At 42.5% G+C, this 18,909-nt stretch overlaps 1 protein-coding gene across 3 annotated transcripts; it reads left to right on the forward strand.

Annotated features, from left to right (window-relative positions):
- The first annotated feature begins 4,676 nt into the window (after nt 1-4,676).
- Nucleotides 4,677-18,087, forward strand: fancg (FA complementation group G). 3 transcript variants are annotated; one of them, XM_047381067.1, is made up of 14 exons: nt 4,677-4,895; nt 5,087-5,171; nt 6,232-6,357; nt 6,489-6,661; nt 10,487-10,640; nt 13,594-13,718; nt 13,818-13,964; nt 14,880-15,040; nt 15,453-15,555; nt 15,627-15,943; nt 16,026-16,066; nt 16,166-16,333; nt 17,586-17,700; nt 17,871-18,087. In XM_047381067.1, the coding sequence occupies exons 1-14, from the start codon at nt 4,827-4,829 to the stop codon at nt 17,962-17,964; spliced, it is 1,878 nt and encodes a 625-aa protein (XP_047237023.1). In that variant the 5' UTR covers nt 4,677-4,826; the 3' UTR covers nt 17,965-18,087. The 3 variants fall into 3 exon arrangements, with proteins under 3 accessions (XP_047237023.1, XP_047237025.1, XP_047237024.1); XM_047381068.1 differs by having other exon boundaries at nt 4,678-4,895; nt 15,453-15,519; XM_047381069.1 differs by lacking the exons at nt 6,489-6,661; nt 10,487-10,640.
- Nucleotides 18,088-18,909: the final 822 nt, after the last annotated feature.

Genomic DNA, 18,909 nt, shown 5'->3' on the forward strand with positions numbered 1-18,909 from the left:
TATTTACAAACACGTCGGGAATTGATATATATCAACCCAGTGATCAAATCAAATTGTTTAACAGGTTGGTCCACAGCACAAATGAGGATGGTTTATTCATAAAGGCCATAAAACACGACATGGTTGGTTTTATTTTTGTTGGTTCATCCCTCTAGCAGTGTAAGAACAGAAAAGGAGGCTTTGTGGCATGTAGGAAACTTTTATAAACATGTAAAGTGTTCCTACTCACATTTTGTGACTGATCACAGGTATATTTCTACATGTCTGTCTGGTTTTAGGCCATGCACACCACTATAAACTATCATCAGCAGTGGAATTAGCAGCACCTTTAGTATATGTGTCAGGGTGTGCCTTTTGCTACAGTGACAAAGCATTATCCCAAAACGTGAGCTGCTGATGTGAAGAGCTGCGTGCTGTGAGAATAGAGCTTCCTATCAAGAGCATGTGCAGCACCTATTGATTAACTGAGGGTGAGTGAGTTTACACAGCACTCCTCCACAGAGTCCTGAAAACTGTGAATGCACTGATCTGTTGAGATCTAAGATGGAGAGTAGACAAATCAGCACGAAGTCATTTCTTTTGATCTAACAGTTTTCTGTGTGTTTTCAGGACCAACTCTCTGGGATATATAAGCATTTTACGCCATCCACCAGTTTGGGGATGCACAATGGTGAAGAAACAGGAACAAACTCAGATATTAGGGACCAGATTGATGCGCTGATGCCGGGATGACAACAAAGAAGACAGAGTGATCCAAGAAGGATGCATCTGGATGAGAGGACAGGGGTCACCTTGTACATGGCTCTCCCAGCAGGCTCAAGTATGACTCAGCCATAACGCAATTAAGACGTGGACGTGTGAGCACTCATATTTCTGCAGATGATTGAGGTTGCATTTGGTGGGAATTCCATTATTCTGAATTAACTTAAATTGATCATAACCTATACATTGTTAGCTTTTATTTCTGGAGGCTTGAAGGACGCAAGGAAACGGCAGATCTTAACAGTTTGGAGGTTGTTACAAATGGAGTGACTGAGGTTTCTGTAAGAGCATCTGAGCCAGGCTTCCTTGCAGCACCTTCTACACAGGTTTTTACTAATGAGGTGACTTCTGAAGGCAGTTCGATTTACTGAATTTTATTTAGGTGTGTCAGAGTTTGGGTGCAAAATGGAAATGTATGGCATATTTCTTAGATCATTTGTGAAATACACTGTAAACAACTATGTATTATTCTTCCACTTCCCTATTAAACAAGAGTTACAATTCCAACTTGTCTAAAAAATATAACTTCCTGTGAGCTACTGATCACAGGTATATTTCTACATGTCTGTCTGGTTTTAGGCCATGCACACCACTATAAACTATCATCAGCAGTGGAATTAGCAGCACCTTTAGTATATGTGTCAGGGTGTGCCTTTTGCTACAGTGACAAAGCATTATCCCAAAACGTGAGCTGCTGATGTGAAGAGCTGCGTGCTCTGAGAATAGAGCTTCCTATCAAGAGCATGTGCAGCACCTATTGATTAACTGAGGGTGAGTGAGTTTACACAGCACTCCTCCACAGAGTCCTGAAAACTGTGAATGCACTGATCTGTTGAGATCTAAGATGGAGAGTAGACAAATCAGCACGAAGTCATTTCTTTTGATCTAACAGTTTTCTGTGTGTTTTCAGGACCAACTCTCTGGGATATATAAGCATTTTACGCCATCCACCAGTTTGGGGATGCACAATGGTGAAGAAACAGGAACAAACTCAGATATTAGGGACCAGATTGATGCGCTGATGCCAGGATGACAACAAAGACAGAGTGATCCAAGAAGGATGCATCTGGATGAGAGGACAGGGGTCACCTTGTACATGGCTCTCCCAGCAGGCTCAAGTATGACTCAGCCATAACGCAATTAAGACGTGGACGTGTGAGCACTCATATTTCTGCAGATGATTGAGGTTGCATTTGGTGGGAATTCCATTATTCTGAATTAACTTAAATTGATCATAACCTATACATTGTTTGCTTTTATTTCTGGAGGCTTGAAGGACGCAAGGAAACCGCAGATCTTAACAGTTTGGAGGTTGTTACAAATGGAGTGACTGAGGTTTCTGTAAGAGCATCTGAGCCAGGCTTCCTAGCAGCACCTTCTACTGGGCAGATGGCAACACTGCTCATGTCATTCAGAGATGTGTCCACAGGGGGCAGCAGAACTGCGCCGCTACAGACAGATGTTACACCAAAAAACAACCCCAACAGCTGCTTTACAGGTTGAGGTGGATTAATGTACTTGCAACTGAGAAGATTATGGTTGTCAATACATTTCTGGGTTAATCTATTGGGCCACAGTCAGGACAATCCAACACAGGCTGTGTTAAACCCTGCAGGGGGAAGGAAGAGACGAGATATAAGAGTAAGAGGGACAAAAATGCAGAAAATAACTAAGCTAAAAATGAATGATTTTAACAGATCTAACCCAAAGCTACTGTCGATGTAACGGTAAAAAGAAATAAAATGGAATAAAATCATTTACAAGTAGGATGATTTTCTGTTAGTGTTCTTGTTTTGCTTTATTACAGTTAGTCATACCCAGTCCAGGAGTTCATAGGGCTAAAACCACATCATCTACAAACTATCCTAAAGCAAAACTAACTGTAAAAAAGATCCACAACAATAAACAAGGGCAGACCTAAACCATGTGCTACTTTCAAAGAGCAGCAGCAATATGAGGGAGATGTTACTTTTAAATAACATTTAGAGTAACTTTGTTATTCATCAGAAACTAATGCTATGATATAATTTGTCAACAATTTTTTAAGTATATTGAAATGTGGAGCACTGTTGCCTTGCAGCAAGAAGGTCCTGGGTTCGATTCCCGGGTGGGGGTCTTTCTGCATGGAGTTTGCATGTTCTCAACATGCATGCGTGGGTTCTCACCGGGTACTCCGGCTTCCTCCCACAGTCCAAAGACATGCCTGTTAGGTTAATTGGTCACTCTAAATTGCCCTTAGGTGTATGAATGAGTGTGTGCGTGGTTGTTTGTGTGTTGCCCTGCGATGGACTGGTGACCTGTCCAGGGTGTACCCTGCCTCTCGCCCATAGACTGCTGGAGATAGGCACCAGCTCCCCTGTGACCCACAAAGAAATAAGCGGTAGAAAATGACTGACTGACAGACTGTGGGCAAAACAAACATTATCCTGGATTATTTCATTCAAATTTTGGTTCTCTAAACAACAGTAAGTGATAAAGGAATGTTTCATTAAATATATATACAAGGATAGTAACAGATAATATGGAACTTCAAACTGTGAAAAGTTTGATCTTAAAAATAACAAATTTATCATTTTTGCAATTTTGTTAGCAGCACAGTTTATTAGGGACACAAAACTTTTCAGCTCATATCCTGGGTCATCATTGGCTAGTTTACCGTGCAGTGGTTTCGAAAGTTGACCGGGTATTTTCATATACATCCAACAAGCATTATACAGCGTACCTATGATTAGATTAACAGTTATATTTCTTTGGATACCAACACATTTCAGGATGAAAGAAAACAAAACTACAGATATAACATCTAAATAATCTTCAAAGCACAATAAAATGGAAAAAAGAGTCAGAAATATAAAATCTAAATAAGGTAAATGAAAAAAAAAAAAAAAAAGGAAAAACATAGCACAATAAGAAGAAGAGAGAATATTAAGATTATTTAAACAAAGGTCGGAGAATTCAAGAGTATGAGAAGGTACTGAATAAAAGAAGGGGTAACAACAAGACTGTGACTAGCACCGGCAGTGCTACACAGAATGGAAAAACTGTTACAAGAAGTTGTGAGTTTTAATTAAGAAGAAACAATTGTACTTATAATGGGTGAATGTAGACAAAAACGTGTCAGAAAGATGTTATAGATGTATGATTCTGTGGCCTTTTCTAATCATCTCTTTGTTGCCTTAATTAAATATATCTGCCCTTGTTGCTTATCTGCCGCACCGCTCACTGCTACAGCTTACACAACATAACTGTTGATATCACATAAGACGCAACACGTAGTCAAAGATAAACTGATACAAGAGGATGACACCCTTTAGGAGGGTTAAGAACAGGGATGGATAAAAGCAGGAGTCAGGCTCCATTCTTGGCTCCTCTCGGTTCATCCCTGGGCTGAGGGGGCCCCGGTACCGAAGGTGAATGTCACTCTGTATCTGTTCATTTGTATACTCTGTACACTGATCATTTTGGCATTAAATCTTGATTTTATACTTAACCATTTCTCATTATTTCACAAGGTAAATACTTTGCTGGTTTTACTGGTTGGGTCTCAGAACTGGAGAGAAACAGACCCGGTGGTGCACAGGGAGGAAAGAGAGTAAAAACTCCCATTTTACAACAAAGATATTAATTAATTAAGAGAATAACAGGAAACGGAAAAAAATCTAAATTATAGACAAAATAAAGGGTTCAAATTGTTTTAGATAAATTTTCATGATTTGGCTGTGGTATGATAAAAATTAGTTTTTTGATGTCCTTGAGTTTGGGTGCTCTGATCCGCACTCCTTGCAGGCTGGTGGCGGTAATTAACCTTAACTTTATTTGCCAACTTGACCAGAAGGCCGAACATAAAATTATGTATTTATTCTATCAGACATTCTTGCTCGATTATCAGAATTTAGCTCTGTGCTCCACTCCAGAGTGGAAGATGGCGGCAATGCACAAGAAGAAGAACAAGAAGAAGAAGTGTTTCCGGTAGCGGAAGTTCTGGTTGAGAAAGAGGGAAAATTAAACAAGCACCAGTATCTTTTATTCTTATTTTCACAAAGAGTGTTGTAATTCCTCATAAAATGATCCAGCCACCGTGTTTATTGGATAGATGGACTCAGGAAAATAACGACTTGGTTTCTAACTGTAAAGTAAGTAACTTTAGCTGATCACGGTTAGCCATTCGTTTTAAGTTAGCTAAAGTGTAGCTTATTTCCATCCAAGTTGTGTTCGACTAAGTGACTGCAGACAATGCAGGGGTTTTCGCTACCTGCCTGCCAGACAGAAAGCTAAAATACACCCTAATGTTTCCCGTCTGTTTTTGAACTAATTGTTTTACCAGCAAGATGCTCTGAACCGAGATCACAACCTGTTCGGGCAAAGACGATGTTCTTCTGACTTTCACAAACTTCTCAGGAAAATACAAGGTGATCCACCATCTTCTTATTTATTACTCCACTCCATCTCATACGTATAGCCCTAGCTCTCAGCCCTAGCTTTCTAATGGTTATGCGCCTCATTGGTTTCTGTGGAGCAGAAGGAGGAACTTTCCTTTCCTGCTGTTAAAAACTGAGATTTGTTCATGGACACAAATGGAAATGAATTGGTCGGGGCTTTTACCTGCCAAAATGCTCACAAAAGTGAATACTTTTTAGTTAACATATTTTTAATGCCACAAAGACCACTATAATATCTACTTTGAAGTTTTGTTGAAATATTAAAAAGTGCAATGGGTTTTGCAATACATTTTTGTTATTGATGTACTGATTGAAAGCAAACTATGGATGGGCAATTATTGTATTTGTTTGTTATTGGGGGCAAAATAAAATCAATAGAATTGGGAGTTATTGTGAAGCAATAAATTCTAACTGATGAAGTTTGAGAACCCTAAAAACTGACCTTATGCTTTGGAATATTTTTTCACTGTTGGCTTCATGAAGCACCAATTAATATCAATGTGTGTGAGAATATGATTGAATGCAATAACTGTGAGCGGTTCAGTGGTGCAACTGCACCACGTAATGTAACTGGTGTACTGAAGTGACCTGTTTAATAATGTAATAGTGAGTTTTATTTTTAGTATTTGTGTCTGTGAGGCTCCAGCAGTATGGAGAGACAGATGCCAAATAGACTGGGAAGAATGTTTAATGACTCTTTATTGACTCTGATGTCCTTAAACTGTGTTTGGCTAAAATGCCAAACAACACTAAAATAGCTCTTTTCTTTTTAATTATAAAGAAATCAAATCAAGGAAGATACCAACGTTCATCAATTGTGCCTAAAAAATATAGATATTCTCACATACCCCCATCCTCATCTGGCAAATACAAGAGTTGCAGATTTTAAAATAGAGCTGGTTAGTCCTTATGCCCCCCAAAAAAAGCAGTGAAAGATGCAACATACCCTACTACAAAAGATAATACGTAAGAATCTCTCATCTCTAACTTTTATCTCATGCTCGTATTTTCCTGTGTTTGTGTCTCTTAGGCATTCCTCCTCATTTGGATCATGCACAGCTGGAGCTTTCGGTAGTTTACAACACCTGTGTGTTCTTTACTGCTCGGTCCCAGTTTGAGGAGGCCGAACTGCTCCTCACACAGGCTGCACAGAGAGGTGGGTTTCTGCCTGAAAGCACGAGAACCTTTACTGTAATGTAGATGTCATAATCTAATGACATAATTGCATTCTTACTTTGTTAATAAGGTTTTGTTAACTCTCCTTCTGTCTGCCTTGGTTCCTGGTAGTGCTTGAGATAACAGGAGTTGATCCTGGTAGTTCTGACCCTTCTGTGCTTTGGAGAGCAGCCCTTAAATCAGTGGCCACCACAGCTTTGCACTGCCATGTCCTGAGCCTTCTCTGTCTGCAGTGGGGCATATGGCTGACCAAGAGCTGCCTGAACTCTATAAAAGAGTTTCGGGTAGGTTTTTAGTTTATTTTCCTACATCTTTGTGTTGTTTAGAATGATTGAATCCAGTTTAACTTCATATCTGTCATTGCCACTGCATAGAGATTCTGCATTTGTTATACAAACTACATTCACCTGTTCAATTTCGACATACTGTTTATGTTAAGGCAACAACAGAAAAGGTCCCAGTTTATATGGTGCCCTCCTACTCGTACTCGTCGTCTTCCGCTTTATCCAGGACCGGGTCGCGGGGGCAGCAGACTCAGCAGACGTCCAGACATCCCTCTCCCCAGACACCTCCTCCAGCTCCTCCGGGAGGGAGCCAAAGGCGTTCCCAGGCCAGCCGAGAGACATAGTCCCTCCAGCATGTCCTGGGCCGTCCCCTGGGCCTCCTCTTGGTGGGATGTGCCTGGAACACCTCCCGAGGAATGCGTCCGGGAGGTATCCGACATAGATGACCGAGCCACCTCAACTGGCTCCTCTCGATGTGGAGGAGCAGCGACTCTACTCCGAGCCCCTCCCAGATGGCCGAGCTCCTCACCCTATCTCTAAGGGAGTGCCCAGCCACCCTACGGAGGAAGCTCATTTCAGCCGCTTGTATCCGGGATCTATTTCTTTCGGTCATGACCCAAAGTTCATGGCCATAGGTGAGGGTTGGAACATAGACCGACCGGTAAATCGAGAGCTTTGCTTTTCGGCTCAGCTCTCTCTTCACCACAACGGACCGGCACAGTGCCCCCATTACTGTGGCAGCCACACTGATCCGTCTGTCGATCTCCCGCTCCATTCTTCCCCAACTCGTGAACAAGACCCCGAGATACTTGAACTCCTCCACTTGAGGCAGGAACTCCCCTCCAACCTGAAGAGGACAAGCCACCCTTTTCCGGTCGATAACCATGGCCTCGGACTTGGAGGAGCTGATCTTCATCCCAGCCGCTTCTAACTCGGCTGCGAACCGCCCCAGCGCATGCTGTAGGTCTTTGCTGGAGGGGGCCAGAAGGACCACGTCATCTGGAAAAAGAAGAGACGAAATCCTCTGGTCCCCAAACCAGAACCCGTCCGGTCCTTGGCTGCACCTAGAAATCCTGTCCATAAAAGGACCGGTGACAAAGGGCAGCCCTTCCGGAGTCCAACATGCACTGGGAACAGGTCCGACTTAGTGCCGGCAATGCGGACCAAGCTCCTGCTCCGCTCGTACAGAGACCGGATGGCCTCTAATAAAGGGCCTCTGACTCCGTACTCCTGGAGCACCCCCCACGGGGCACCACGAGGGACACAGTCGAATGCCTTCTCCAAGTCCACAAAACACATGTGGACTGGTTGGGCAAACTCCCATGAACCCTCAAGTACCCTGTGGAGGGTATAGAGCTGGTCCAGTGTTCCACGGCCGGTACGAAAACCACACTGCTCCTCCTGAAGCCGAGGTTCGACTATCGGCCGGGCTCTCCTCTCCAATACCCTGGCGTAGGCCTTACCAGGGAGGCTGAGGAGTTTGATCCCCCTGTAGTTGGAACACACCCTCCAGTCACCTTTCTTATGAAGAAGGACCACCACCCCAGCCTGCCAGTCCAGAGGCATTGTCCCCAACCGCCACACAATGTTGAAGAGGCGTGTCAACCATGACAGCCCTACAACATCCAGAGACTTGAGGTACTCGGAGCGGATCTCATCCACCCCCGAAGCACTGCCACCGCGGAGCTTTTTAACCACTTCGGTTACTTCAGCCTGGGTGATGAAAGAGTCTAACCCCGAGTCCCCAGCTACGGGCAGCAGCATCGACAATAGATGCAGAGAACATGGTCCACTCGGACTCTATGTTTCCAACATCCCCCGGAATCTGGTCAAAGCTCTCCCGGAAGTGGGAGTTGAATACATCCCTGGCCGAGGGCTCCGCCAGACTTTCCCTGCAGACCCACACTATACGTTTGGGCCTGCCAAGTCTGTCCGGCTTTCTCCTCTTCCAGCGGATCCAACTCACCACCAGGTGGTGATCAGTGGACAGCTCAGCCCCTCTCTTCACCCGAGTGTCCAAAACATGCGGCCGAAGGTCTAATGATACGACAACAAAGTCGATCATCAACCTCCTGCCTAGGGTGTCCTGGTGCCAAGTGCACTGATGGACACCCTTATGCTTGAACATGGTGTTCATTATGGACATTTCGTGACTAGCACAGAAGTCCAATAACAAAACACCACTCGGATTCAGATTGGGGAGGCCATTCCTCCCGATCACGCCTCTCCAGGTGTCACTGTCGTTTCCCACGTGGGCGTTGAAGTCCCCCAGCAGAATAATGGAGTCCCCGGGAGGGGCACTATCTAGCACCCCCGACAGGGACACCAAGAAGGCCGGGTACTCTGCACTACCGCTCGGCCCGTAGGCCGAAACGACAGTCAGAGACCTGTCCCCAACCCAAAGGGGCAGGGATACGACCCTCTCATCCACTGGAGTAAACCCCAACACGTGAAGGCTGAGCTGGGGGGCAACAAGCAAACCCACCTCAGCCTGCCGCCTCTCCCCATCGGCCACTCCAGAGTAGAAGAGGGTCCAGCCCCTCTCAAGGAGATGGGTTCCAGAGCCCACACTGTGCGTGGAGGCAAGGCCGACTATTTCTAGTTGATATTGCTCGACCTCCTGCACAAGTTAGGCTCCTTCCCCCCAGTGAGGTGACATTACATGTCCCTAGAGCCAGCCTAAGCATCTGGGGATCGGGCCGCTGAGGTCTCCACCTTCGTCCGCCGCTCAATCCTCTTTGCACCGGTCCCTCACGGTTCCCCCTGCAGGTGGTGGGCCCACTGGGGGATGGCCTCGCGTCTCTCGTTCAGGCTTGGCCCGGCCGGATCCCGCGAGGAGCAACCCGATCACCAGGCGCTCTCCGACGAGTCCCAACCCCAGGCCTGGCTCCTGGGTGGGATCCCGGCTCCGCCATACGTCACATGCCTCGATTTAGTAGTCCTCATGAAGGTGTCTTGAGCCGCTCTTTGTTTGACCCATCACCTAGAGCCTGTTTGCCATGGCGAGACCCTACCAGCGGCATTTAAGCCCCAGACAACATAGCCTCTAGGATCATTCGAGCTCTCAAACCCCTCCACCACGTTAAGGTGGCGGTTCAAGGAGGGGTATTTTAATCTATCAACACATTTTTCATTTAATCCACCAATCTCCATGTTAAGTTTTTCTCCAAAAATCTAAGTCAATTAGCAGCAGTAAAGTGGATTTTATCATCTGCACATTAACACACATGTAGGAACAGCATTATTTGATCAGCGGTTGTTCTAGAAGCTTTAAACATACTTTAGCCCAATGTGGCTCAGTAGGAAGAGTAGTTGTCTTGCAATCGGAAGGTTGTGGGTTTGATTCCAGCTTCCTCCTGCTGTATGTCGATGTGCCCCTGGGCAAAGCACTTAACCTCAAGTTGCCTACTGATCTGTGTATCAGTGTATGAATGTGTGTGCGTTAGTGAGTGCGATTGGGTGAATGTGGCTCTAGTGTAAAGCGCTTTGAGCGGTCTGTATGACTGGAAAGGCGCTATATAAATTCAGTCCATTTACCATTTACCATTCACATGAGTCAGAAATAATTTACTGCTTGATAGCGGCTCTCAGATGACTTTCATTTGGAGACCTACACCCTGGGATAGGTTCTGCTTTCTTTTTTAGAGTTGTTGAGTGGTTTTCCAGAACTTCCAACTGAAAGTCCTGATCCATAGCCTCAAATTACTCCCACATCTGAGTTTTTTTCTTTTGCAACCATAGAAGCTACAGTCCTTCTGGTCACCTTTTGGAATCCCCAGAAAATCACTAGAAGAACCTAAAGTAAACTCCTTTTCCTTGCTACAGGAGGAGATGTCATCTTTGTTAGAGAGACAGGGTGGAGCAGTTTGGGATGATTGTAGGTCTCAATCAAAGGAAAAAATCCCTAATATTCCCAGTCTGGTTCTGGACCCAAGAAGACTTGTTGAGCTGTTGAAGGTCTGCACTGCGGTTGTCCAAGGTCAGCGACATTTCTACTTGTTGAGTTTTAAATGCTGATTCCAGTTTGTTGTGACTAAACTTGAACATTTAAGAAATCATTAGCCTAGCATTGAGATGTTCTCTGACATTTCATTTTTCCATAATTTTAACTCCTTTTATTGTCTGGACTGCCAAAACCATCAGGTGGGTCTCGTTTAGAGAATTATTAACCATTTCCATCTATGAACTCAAATGAACTTTGTTAGTAGCAAAGCAAAACCGAATACAAATCCAGTTTTTATTTCTCACTCCTGAAGTGCAGCAAGTGCAACATGTTAGACTCGAGCTGAAAGAAGAGAAAAACAAGGAGGCAGAACTGGGAGAATAACATTTCCCTTGCAAGTCTAAACCAGTCACTGAATGAGATGTTTAAAAGCGTATGCCCTCACCCAAATTACCAAAGTTTTTTCCCAGTTTTAGGTTGTTTGAGACTTAAAAGCCCCACATTTGTTTCTAAGTACAGTAAAAGTCATGTTTTCATTTGTCACCTTTTTAAATGGAAGAAAACCCATATGGTTAAAAACGTTAAATGTTCTGGTTAGATTTAGTTTAGTCGTATCCAAAAGCACTGATCTAAAACAACGTCATAGCTTTCACTCTGTGCCCCCTGTAGCCGCCTGAAATAAAATAACTTTCAGCAGTGTTTGTTTGTACACTGCAGGACCTCCACAAAGGCAGCTACAAGGTGGACCCTCCATACGTTGGCTGTGTTTCCAGTTGTTGCTGCACAGGCTCTGGCTCTGGGAATTCAGTAGTTTAAAACCTTAAATTATACATTTAACATTTATTGAAGTACAGAAAGGTGTGTTATTGTGCTGTAAGAGACCTCTTTAGCCTTTAGGGATTTCTTTCTATCATAAGTGTGGTTTGTCTGCTCCAGAGATTTCCCACCAGCAGGTTGCCACGAGCAGCGCGGTGAATCTACTACATTCTCTTCCCAAAGTAAATGGCTGTTCACATTATATAAAATACCCAGACAGACCATTCTATGTTTAGCCTTTAGATTTGTCTCTTGTTAAATGAATTTAGAAATTGCTTGGCTGTTTTTCTAACTAGCATAATTAATATAAGGGTTACAGGAAAACCTGAAAAATATGGAGAAAATAGAATTTGCCTTTAACATTTTTCTAATCTGAATAAGGTTAAATTAGAAAAATCATTTGTTTCCCGACTCTTACAGTTTTGTTTCACAGAACATGAAAATAAGACTTTCAGTAAATCAAATTTTCCAAAAATATGGAAAATTCTTTAGTCTGACAAAAAAAATGTGTAAAGCCAAGAACAGCTGTTCTTGTTGTAATATATTTAATTAGGTATTACATCAGATCTTGAGCTGACAATGTTAATGAAAAAAGATTTCTTTTTAAATTAAATTGGGATCATGGAGAAAATTTTGTTTTAGTGCTGCAACAAATTCCAATGTTTAGTACAGGGGTGGCTAACTAGAATCCTCCAGAGCTGGTGCCCTGCATAGTTAAGATGTTCCCCTGGTTTAACACACACCTCTGCAGAACCGGACGACATAGGGAGCAAGTAACTCAACAGTTAATTCAGCTGTGCTGAACAGTGATGAACTGGTCTAAGATGGGGGTGGTTTCATGATTTCTGGGTTGTGATAAATATATTAACCTGCTATCTGAAGAGTTTGACATTGATACATCGAATTGATCAGATAAACAGTTGGTATAACAACATAAGCTTGAGGTCTGAAGATAATTAAACGATGGAAATGTCCATTTGTCCATCATTTCTCTAATCCAGGGGTGTCCAAAGTCGGTCCTTGTGGGCTGGTGTTTTAATGTTTTAAATGTTTCTCTGCTTTAACACACCTGTTAAGGCGATTGCAGTTCAGCAAAAGGCTGTTAATCACCCATCAATGCAAATTAGGTGTGTTATTGCAGGGAATGTGCATCTAAAGTGTTATTGACGCACGTTTAGAGCGTTTTTGACACTTGATGTCGGCGTCTGACTTCAGAGTGCACAAGTGTCCAACTTGAGCCTTTGGACGCCTTTTTGACGCTCAAATCGCGTTCGGTCTGATCGCACCATAAAACATGCAGGACACTGGCCCTCGAGGACAGGACAGCCCTGCTCTAATCAGATGTCCATTAGCTCTCCATCCATCCAAGAGTCGGTCCATTTGCCCTCTATGGGTCCAGCCATTTGTGGGTTATCCGTCCCTCCATCCATCCATCCATCCATCCTGTGGTTTTTTTACAGGTCCCATAAATAAGCCTTCACGCTTGTAAATGTATCTATCAAAATTTGCTGCAAAAAGTTGGGATCTGATTAATTTTGTAATTTTCACATGAAAAATGTACAGGAACCTCATCAAAGGAAAACCAGTCAGAGATTATGTTACTTTGACAGAACGAGTTAATGAAACTGCTATTGTGGCAAAAACAAGCTTGAAATGTCTTTATCTCAAGAATTTGGGACAATTAAACAGTAATCGCAGCAAAAAACACACACTCATATTAATGTGACAAAATGCGTGGGATCTGCTCTCAAGATAATGGCCCAATTGAACAACAAAAGGAGCTTGAAATCCTCTCATCTCAAGATAATTGGATTATGAAGGTCATAATGTTGTTCAATTAGGATGAGATAACTGAACCAAGCTTGAGGTCTCATTATTTCTATATTGCAAGATGATAAAAACTACACCTAAAAAAATACACCAGATTTCCTCTTAATGGTTCAGAAATCAGCAAGATGTCAGACATGAGCGAGATGTCTGGGAATTGTAGTGTGGAAAAGTTTGGAATTTTTCAATGGAAAATTTGTAAGAACGATGGACCTGACAGCTCGCTTGTTTCTTGATCTCTCAACTTTTTGAGTTATTTAAGAGGATCAGTGTTCTCCTGTCAGTGGCTGTTAATGATTAGACCAACAACCCCAGTCTTCTGCTCTTCTCTGTTTGTTTTAATAAGGTGCAGAAAGGCTGAATGAAGGTTGGAGCACTCTTTCTGCTCTGCAGGCTGCTTCTGCCTTGCCGGCTCCCAGAGGTCTCATAGCATACACACACCTCCTCTCAGGCTCCTGCCTCACCCATATGGTACACAAAGCCACTCATACAAACCACTGAGACAACAGAAAAGGAAGAATGCAAGGTTGTTTGAATGCCATGAACACGTGTGTTTGCACTTGTCTCTAGAACCGCCCTCAGATGGCACTGCTGTGTTACAGAAAGGCTCTGGAGACAGACCCCCGTTGTGTATGTGCTCTCTACCAGAGCATGCTCATCTACAGGCAGTTGGAAAACTCTCATGCTGAGATACAGGCGCTCCGTTTACTGCACTCGGTGAGTAACCTACATAGCTAGCAGTCAAATCTACATGCACAAACAGTAGGGTGCCTTTTGTTATCTAAAATGTTTTCTGGATAAAGATTAATTATTTTAGTGTTAATTAGTCCCTGTGTGGCTTCCAAAAGTATTCACACCCCTAAAAAATTTCTACAATCTGTCATCACACATTACATCCAAAAACCTAAATGTCTTACAGTAGTATTTTATTTAATAGACTAACACATAATAGTGCGTTATAATGAAGTGGAAGGAAAATGATACATGTTCTCATTTTTTCAACCAATAAACACAGTTCATAGAACCACCCTTTTCCTGCAATTATAGCTGCACATCTTTAGAGTTAGTCTCTACTAGCTTTTTATGTTTAAGGACTGAAATTAGGTCTAGATTTTTGACTGGACCAGTCTAACACACGCATAAGCTTTGATCTAAATCACATCTTACTGTATGATTAGTATTGTCCTGCTGAAAGTTGAGCCTCCAACCTAGTTTCTTCTCTGTTGCAGCAACAGGGTTTCTTCCAGGATTGTTCTGTGTTTAGCTATATTCACCCATCTTCCCATCAACTCCAACCAGCTTCCCTGTTCCATCTGAAGGAACATATCTCCAAATATTCATCATCCGTTTTAGATTTTTAAATTTTAAAACAGTGCTTTATTTCCTTCCACAAGTATGCACTCCTTTATGTTGGTCTATCTCAACACATCCTATAAAACACTGAAGGCTGTGGCTGTAATCTAATAAAAGCTGAAAGGGTTCAAGGCTTATAAATACTTTGGCGAAACACTGTATATGTGTTTTATTGTTGACTAGATAAACAAATAAGCAAGAACTAACTTTTTATCACTGATACATATTAGTGGGTTCCGAGTCTGGATGCTGAAACATCTAACCTCTCCTGTCCCATAGACTTTGTTGTTACCCTCGACTACAGAACCTGCAGTGGCTCCAAGCCATCCCCTCTCACCGTCCTTATTTCTCTGCAGCCAATCACTGAGCAGACTGATCTCTGTCCCGTCTGCCCTCAGTGTCCTTCACAGTTTGGCTCTCAAATGCGTAATCTATGGCAGGTGAGAGATGCAGCAAGGTGTGCTTGTGAGTTCCTTTCACCAGAACATGTATTCTGTTACAGATCATGTAAATGAGAACAGTGAAGATGTTAACTTTGTTGTAGGGCTGCCCAATATATCGCAAATATATCATCATGGCAATATCAGTGTGTGGAAAAGTCCTATTGCAAAAGACCGCTTGGAGAGCAATAAATGTTTGCTAATCTATTCCAAGGGTTGTAAACTTGGATTTTACATGCTAATATAATTTTTAGCCAGTTGGACAGTATCAAGGCAGCAGAAGAATATAGGCATTTATTGCAGCTGATATTGCCATTGCAATAACTACCAATATTATTGCCATTGCAAGATTTTCTATAATCATGCAGCCCTACTTTGTTGTTAATAAATAAGGTTTTTGCTGCTTCTTTAGAGTTTCAGAAGGTGTGGAGTATTATCTGGACCTGCTTGCTGCTATCCATTCAGAAGATCAACATGGAGTAAGAGCAAACACGTTGACGGACAGTTTCTATAAGGTCATATATAAACTTAGAAAATATTATTTCTGAAACATTTTATTTGACATGTTTATTGTTTATCGCTTTAGGCGCATGCGACGGTCTCCACCCTCCCCAAGTTACCCAAACTCTACCTTGAGGCTGGAGCTGCCTTACTCATGGCCCGACGGCCTGCAGACTGTATGGCGCTTTGCGATGAGGTCATCAGCACAACTTTGGATCTGGTTCCAGACAAAGTGTTGTTGGAGGATCCGGAGGATAGATGTGTGGCTCGCAGCGGGGGGGTGAAAGAGGAGGCCGAAAGTGGGTTGGAACGGCTGCTCTGGGCTGCAGCTGCCTACCTCCTGCAGGGTCACTGTTACTCTCAGCTGAAGGACTGGCAGCAAGCAGTAACCTTCTACACGAGGTCTGTGGTTCTGGACTGGTTTTACGGAGATTGTCTCTGTGTGAGATTATAAATAAACGCAGAACATTTTTTTGCACTTTAGGTGTGTCAACCTGTTGGTGAAGGTGCACTATAAAAACAGAGGTGCGGTATTTGAAACAATGTTTTAAAATAGAAAAATCCAATTTTCTTTTTTACTGGATCTCTAGCTGTGGTCTTTATTAATTGTATACTTCATTACAGGTTTCCCACCACAAGTTCCCAGCCTGGATAAAGAGCAGGGTATAGATTTGTGTGTCCTCCAAAGACTGAAGGGACTTTCATTAGCTGGTAGGGGCGTCAGCTTCGCCCAGATAGACCGGCTGAGAGAGGCGCTCAGAGACCTTCAGCTCAGCCTGCAAGCCCTCCCAGGTATGCACACCACGGCTGTAAATCTATGAATGCAGCTACAATTAAAGATCCATAGCTCAGTGTGTCCTCTGAGCCCTGATCCGAGGATATATTCATAGTAAGCATGGTTGTACCCTGAGAGCGCATTTAAAACGATGCTTCATTTTTCCTGAAAACTTTTTAAATTAAAAGTGGATGTCTAATGCATGCCTGCATGCCTTCAGTGTGTGATGGGGAGAATGAATGAAACGGTTAAAATAATAAATGTTTGTTTTACAAAGATGTGCTAAAATAAATGAAGGGATTTGATGGTATAGTCCTGTTTGAAACATAAACTAGTATTCGAGATGCCTTCAAGCTTTTCATCAGATCAGGACCTCAGAAAGAAGGTTTTATATGTCATCCATATTCATGTGGCCAGCTGTCAATATTATAAAAAGTATAAGGTTCGTGTAAATAACCTCCCAGGATGTAGACGCAGGAGGAAATGAAACCACAGGCTGAAATGAGGGTACCGCAGATGTTAGAAAACAAGCCGAGGAAATGAAACATCTGTGGAAACATCTGGGAAATGTACTGGAGACACCACCTTTTAAACCTGAACTTTAAACCAGTTTTCTTAGGAAGAGTGGGCCTATGTACCTGCTGCATGTCATTGTGAAGCACAGAGATCACCTGTTAGCATTATTTGCAGCCAGATTGCTGTAAATAATGCTGTCATAGAATATCAAGAGAGGCATTTATTTTGTTGATTCCATTTTCATTTGTTTAGGTATATAAAACGTTCAGCTGAACCAGTTATCTGAAACAATAAGGGATTTAACTTTTGTTGGTTTTAATTTATTTTAGATGTAGCTGTATTTTTTGTTTGTTGTAGAAGATGACCAACAAATATTTAACTACACAAAAGCATTCAGAATCGTTGCTAGTGCACAGAGGTCGTCAAAATTCAAATGCAAAAACGGCCTGTGTCTATACACAAACACCTAGAGCAGGCTGATCAAATGTCTGTGGAAATACTCTGCCCACCAGAATGCTTTTTAAAGGTAGAGTGGGCTGCTTTCAAGCGGTGGACATGTTAGCAGTGTGAGAAGTCTGCAAAGCAAAAAATTGAACAACACAATCCAAGAGCAAAAAGTGTTTTTGCATCAGTGTTTATTTCTGTGACTTGATACTGTGGTTGTATTTAAATAGAAGGGGAAACCACTATAGGTGTGTGTATTCATATTATCCTGTTTTCAGTCACATGATCATGCAGTCCTTTCTGTTTCAGAGGGTGTGAATGCAGGGCAGTGGTGTGGAGAGGTGCTGTGGAGGCTGAACAGGAAGCAGGAGGCGGCTGCTTGTTGGGAAAACACCTGGAGCCATTCCATTACATCCTTAGCAGAGTGAGATACTGTACCTATACTCTATGCTCTAAAACATGCTTCTACCTGATCAGATCTGGGAACTTCAAATGGATGTAGATCAAAAAAATGCAAAAAGAAAAATCCTTAAACCTATTTTTAATGTGTTTACTCTGTTCTCTCTTATGGTGGGAATCTCATCTCCCTTGCAGGGGTCTTCCTGTGTACACACAAGAACTTCAGTCTGGTCCAATGTTGGATTCTACAGAGCTGCACCGCAAACTGCAAGAACTTGGTTCTATCTAGTCAGATGGAGAATAAGGAAGTACAACTTAATCACTTAGTGAACAGGATGGAGGGGGCTGTGCAATAAAAGTCTAAAATGCTTATGTGAAGAGAATAAACTACACTATGTAGATGGAAACCTGTCATGTGGAGTGTGTGTGAAGGTTCTTCCATAGGTATATTACTATCCTAATTTATTTATTTATAAAGCACTTTACAAACCAAAAGGTGACAAAAGTGCTGTACAGGTAAATAAAAACTAAAAGGAAGATTAAAAAGCAATAAAATACAAAGTTCACCATAACAATAAAGTTATCAATTAAAGGCATATAAGAAATGGGGACTGGCCTAATAGTTGTGCTCTCTGGAATTAAAAGCCAGTTTAAAAGGATGAGATTTAAAACCATCTAAAGTTCCAGCAGACCTCACAGAAAGAGGGAGACTGATCCAGAGGCTAGAAGCTGCAGCTAAAAAAAGCTGTCTCCACTGGTCACAAGCAGAGTCCTGGGAACAGCTAAGAGCTTTTGGTCTAGAGATCTTAGATTTCCACTTGGGATATGTCGATGTAGAAGCTCGTTAAGGTAGAGAGCTGCCAGACCATTTAGACCTTTAAAAACTGAAAGGGATGTGTTAAAAACAAGTCTGAGAAACATGCAGCCAGTGGAGGAAATAGAAAATTGGGTTGATGCGTTTTTCTCGACTTGTCCCCTTTAGCAGATGGGCAGATGAAATTCTGAACGAGTTGAAGAAAAGATTGGTCAATCCAATTATAGAGGGAGTTCCATTAGTCCAGTCTAGAAGTAATAAAAGCACAAATAACTATTGTTTTAAACTGAATTATTATTGAAACAAAATAGGCAGCCTTAAGTTTGGTATCTTTTTAGGAATAAATGCCAGTTCCTTACAATCAAAAATTATAGGTCTGCAATGAGGCAACACACTGTTACTATGAATAAAACACATATT

This window comes from Girardinichthys multiradiatus, chromosome 12, assembly GCF_021462225.1.
Source record: "Girardinichthys multiradiatus isolate DD_20200921_A chromosome 12, DD_fGirMul_XY1, whole genome shotgun sequence".
Lineage (NCBI taxonomy): Eukaryota > Metazoa > Chordata > Actinopteri > Cyprinodontiformes > Goodeidae > Girardinichthys > Girardinichthys multiradiatus.